Genomic DNA, 5252 nt, shown 5'->3' on the forward strand with positions numbered 1-5252 from the left:
CGCATCCTGCCTGCTGGGATGCTGACCACATCCTGTCTACTATATATACCTTCCAGTACACACTATACAGTAGCCGAGTCGCCCAAACTCTGCGCTACAGTCCAGGTTTAAAGGATGTACATGCTTGAGCACCTGTGACTTAATCAGTGCCTCAGTTAATTTCTTTTAACCATCTGGACTCAAGTACTGATATCCTTAAAACCTTGACAGTAACGGCGGCGTTTGGAAACTCTGCACTGTAGGACTATTTTTCTCTCCTACATAAACACTGTCTCTGACAAATGGCAGCTATGACCACAGAGAGACAGAATCATTGTCTTAGGACTACTGTATGAAAGTGATACAAAGTCCAATTATCCTGAGACGAGGTAGCTAGGCGGCAATTTCATAACATAAACTTCTGATGCCTTAAAACCCATGAACCGGGAACTTAGCAACTGTCTGGACTCTGGAATCTGCCAAGCAGCCCCAGTAACAACATTGCGTCACGACCCACCAATCAGAGAACACCACATACACGCCCACAGTAACATACGACTGGAATATTCTAGAGGTTTCTGCGGTAGCAGTCGACGCCCCTCTGCCTGGTATCCCTCCGCGACGGGTTTTTTTTTTCCAACGCTAGCGTATTTTAATAACGTGTATATGTTGTTTAAATTTTGATTCAAACACTATTCACATACAAACCGCTTACACAAAGATCTGCGCACGAGGAAGCGAGTTCTTTCTTGTTGTGCAATGAACACTACGGCCTGCACCGGGAGCTATGTTTTCCTGTGTGGCGCATGAGCACCTGACTGGTGTGGCAGTAGTGAGTCATCTGCTGAGTGTATATATAAGAGGTATGTGTCACTGCTCCGCCATATAGCGAACTACACATTACGAAAGGAGGTTGTGATTCTCAGAGGCGCAAGTGTGATTCGTTGGTTGAAAACTTGTAAAACCAAAGGGTAAGTAAATGTATGTAATTGAATTTGGATATATATTGTCCGTTATATTATTTGTTCACAAGTGAGTCGCATGTTTCGGCTATTGCTGGCTGCGCTGTACGGGCGTTATGCCCGGGCGGTTTATTCTCTAATGTATTGTAGGTTATCCCTGTAATGTGCGGTCATTAAGCCTTTTTAATGTACCAAAAAGTAGTTAGCTATACCTATCCTGTAACCAGCTACGGACCTAACTTGCCGCATATCTGTTTCGGTTGTGTCCCCCTGTAACCGCATGCCTCTGGTTTAGCACCTATTGTGTTTCTCAGTAATGGGCTTTGTGGTTGTGTGTGTGCCAGCTGGCATGAGTGTATGTATGTATGTATGATACGCGTATGTGTTCATGCGAGTGTGCATGTAGAGAAATAGATATTTATTTTTGATGGCAATTGGTTACTGTACCCCATGTTCTGAACTTTTACCATGTACAGTATGTTTATATCCAGGGCTATTCTGCAATAATAGGTTCAGGAACTGGGGGTGGAGTTATAGAGAAACGAAGTGTGTATGTATTTAAAGTTTTACTTTTGAGTCCCTCTATTTTATGGTAAATGCATTTTGGCCCAATGCACTCGGGCCCTCCAGCTGCAGTGGAACTACACATCCCAGCATGCAGTGCCACAGTTTTGCTATTGGGGCATTCAAAAATTGTGCCAGGGCATGCTGGGATATGTAGTCCCACAAAAGCTGAAAGGCCAGAGTTTTACACCACTGCATTATATCATAGTTAATTCCTGCTGAAAAAATAGTGTATATAGATAGATGGCTACACTGTTTATATTCCTGTACCACTGTCAGTTTCTCTCTCTACTACTGTAGTATCTACCATTGTTTAACACCTGTACATCTTTAAGAATAATTTATCCTTAATTTAAAGTCCTTCAACTTTAAAAGCTGCAAACTTATTTTGTTATATACTATTGTAGTTGTACCTTTACATCTACCAACACTGTTCTTTTACCTGTGGTTTTTTTTTTTTAACATTGTAACTGTACTGTTCCTCACTACTGCTGCTGTTTCTCTCCCAATACCCTCATCTACACTGAGGGGAATTCAGTTACAAGCAAAGGGTGCGAATTGCCGTTGCCACGGTGTTTAAACGCAAAAGCGGCCTGTCTCTCACCCTTCGCCCGGTCAGCCGAATGCCTGATTTGCTCAAGTGCTCGCTACCCTATGAGGTAGCGAACACTTTTGAGCGAGATCCCGCTACCGTAAAGTGCGGCAGCTGCTGCGCAGATTTGGCCGGGCCAATGTTTTCGCTCCTAATTGAATTCCCCTCTTTTCTTCTGCTCCCCCATCACTCAGAAGCTACAGAATCCTTTCCTCTACCACCAGTACTCATCTCTTTCCTCCCTCCATAGTCTCCTCCACCTTGTCCTCCCCCCTCCTTCTCCTGTCTCCCTTCATCCCATCTAGTACTCTCCACCGCAACTCCCATAAATCCTAAGCACTGCACCCTCCCTCTTCAAGCTACACCTCTTAACCACACCACACTAAATCTCCATCTTTCCCACCACCTGCTGTTACCCTTCCTCATTCAGAAGCCAGTCACCTGTATTGGTACTGTTAACTATTTTTTGTGTTATTAGTTTATGTACTTTGTAAGGTGCTGCAGAACCCTTGTGGCACCATATAAATAAAGGATAATAAAGGTGTGTGTATATGTAATTTTTAAAGTAATTTTAATCTTAAACTAGTGTAATCTAGGCATTGTTTTCTTGTGTAATGCAAAATTTTAAGTGTCTGGAAGTGTACTGAGTCATTGTCCCTGTGCCATCCTTGTTAAAGCTTTCCTCATGCTTGGTTTTCACTTACCTAACATTTTATTTGTTTTTTTCTGTAGGTCAATATGCAGATCTTTGTGAAGACCCTGACAGGCAAGACCATCACCCTTGAGGTTGAGCCTAGTGACACTATTGAGAACGTAAAAGCAAAGATCCAAGATAAAGAAGGTATCCCACCTGATCAGCAGAGATTGATCTTTGCTGGCAAGCAGCTGGAAGATGGTCGCACTCTTTCTGACTACAACATCCAGAAAGAATCCACCCTTCACCTTGTGCTTCGTCTGAGAGGTGGTATGCAGATCTTTGTGAAGACCCTGACAGGCAAGACCATCACCCTTGAGGTTGAGCCTAGTGACACTATTGAGAACGTAAAAGCAAAGATCCAAGATAAAGAAGGTATCCCACCTGATCAGCAGAGATTGATCTTTGCTGGCAAGCAGCTGGAAGATGGTCGCACCCTTTCTGACTACAACATCCAGAAAGAATCCACCCTTCACCTTGTGCTTCGTCTGAGAGGTGGTATGCAGATCTTTGTGAAGACCCTGACAGGCAAGACCATCACCCTTGAGGTTGAGCCTAGTGACACTATTGAGAACGTAAAAGCAAAGATCCAAGATAAAGAAGGTATCCCACCTGATCAGCAGAGATTGATCTTTGCTGGCAAGCAGCTGGAAGATGGTCGCACTCTTTCTGACTACAACATCCAGAAAGAATCCACCCTTCACCTTGTGCTTCGTCTGAGAGGTGGTATGCAGATCTTTGTGAAGACCCTGACAGGCAAGACCATCACCCTTGAGGTTGAGCCTAGTGACACTATTGAGAACGTAAAAGCAAAGATCCAAGATAAAGAAGGTATCCCACCTGATCAGCAGAGATTGATCTTTGCTGGCAAGCAGCTGGAAGATGGTCGCACCCTTTCTGACTACAACATCCAAAAAGAATCCACACTTCATCTTGTGCTTCGTCTGAGAGGTGGTATGCAGATCTTTGTGAAGACCCTGACAGGCAAGACCATCACCCTTGAGGTTGAGCCTAGTGACACTATTGAGAACGTAAAAGCAAAGATCCAAGACAAAGAAGGTATCCCACCTGATCAGCAGAGATTGATCTTTGCTGGCAAGCAGCTTGAAGACGGTCGCACCCTCTCTGACTACAACATCCAAAAAGAATCCACCCTTCACCTTGTGCTTCGTCTGAGAGGTGGTATGCAGATCTTTGTGAAGACCCTGACAGGCAAGACCATCACCCTTGAGGTTGAGCCTAGTGACACTATTGAGAACGTAAAAGCAAAGATCCAAGACAAAGAAGGTATCCCACCTGATCAGCAGAGATTGATCTTTGCTGGCAAGCAGCTTGAAGACGGTCGCACCCTTTCTGACTACAACATCCAAAAAGAATCCACCCTTCACCTTGTGCTTCGTCTGAGAGGTGGTATGCAGATCTTTGTGAAGACCCTGACAGGCAAGACCATCACCCTTGAGGTTGAGCCTAGTGACACTATTGAGAACGTAAAAGCAAAGATCCAAGACAAAGAAGGTATCCCACCTGATCAGCAGAGATTGATCTTTGCTGGCAAGCAGCTTGAAGACGGTCGCACCCTTTCTGACTACAACATCCAAAAAGAATCCACCCTTCACCTTGTGCTTCGTCTGAGAGGTGGTATGCAGATCTTTGTGAAGACCCTGACAGGCAAGACCATCACCCTTGAGGTTGAGCCTAGTGACACTATTGAGAACGTAAAAGCAAAGATCCAAGACAAAGAAGGTATCCCACCTGATCAGCAGAGATTGATCTTTGCTGGCAAGCAGCTGGAAGACGGTCGCACCCTTTCAGACTACAACATCCAGAAAGAATCCACCCTTCACCTTGTACTTCGTCTGAGAGGTGGCTGTTAAACTTCAGTAGAACTTCATTCCATGTTGCCATTATCTTTGCACTGTATTGGTGGTTGTCTGCTACAGTTTTCAACCTGTGGATTTGTATAGTTAAATAAAGTTTGTTGCACATTTGATCTTTGGTTTTATTCATTTCCATATTTGAGACAAAAGAAAAGCAAAATGGTAGCTCCGACTTCTCTTTAAATTAGAGGTGGGCAGTCAGTATATCCTCCCTGAGCTGGTTTCTATATGAATGTGCTTAAACTGTTGCAAGGCATGCTGGGATCTGTAGTTCAACAGCTGGAGGGATGCTAATTGCCAGCCCCTGCTATAAAGGGTAGTATAAATTTGCTAAGGGATTGGGATACCCCAGCAATGCACACTTTTTCTGTACTCCATGCTGTGAAGCTAAAAAGGTACCAATGTTTGACTGTCACCAGCACCTCAGCCATCGCTTCTAATTGAATTTCTCCCAATATGTGGTTACTTTTTCGCTAGCACCTATGCTAAGAACAGTGGAACATGTTAAATTAAACCCCTTTTTAATACTATTTTTTTTTTTTCAAACTAGGAAACCTTTTTTTTTTTTTTTTTAGAAAAAAAAA

The 5252-nt window shown here is 43.7% G+C and overlaps 1 protein-coding gene across 2 annotated transcripts; it reads left to right on the top strand.

Moving 5' to 3' along the window:
• Positions 1 to 845: 845 nt before the first annotated feature.
• On the top strand, positions 846 to 4779 carry LOC148481321 (polyubiquitin-C). Of its 2 annotated transcripts, none has more exons than XM_088453658.1 (2): positions 846 to 950; positions 2830 to 4779. In XM_088453658.1, the coding sequence occupies exon 2, from the start codon at positions 2836 to 2838 to the stop codon at positions 4663 to 4665; it is 1830 nt and encodes a 609-aa protein (XP_088309784.1). In that variant the 5' UTR covers positions 846 to 950; positions 2830 to 2835; the 3' UTR covers positions 4666 to 4779. The 2 variants fall into 2 exon arrangements, with proteins under 2 accessions (XP_088309784.1, XP_088309785.1); XM_088453659.1 differs by having other exon boundaries at positions 892 to 960.
• Positions 4780 to 5252: the final 473 nt, after the last annotated feature.

This window comes from Taudactylus pleione, unplaced genomic scaffold (assembly GCF_031769625.1).
Source record: "Taudactylus pleione unplaced genomic scaffold, aTauple2 ptg000585l, whole genome shotgun sequence".
NCBI classification, from domain to species: domain Eukaryota; kingdom Metazoa; phylum Chordata; class Amphibia; order Anura; family Myobatrachidae; genus Taudactylus; species Taudactylus pleione.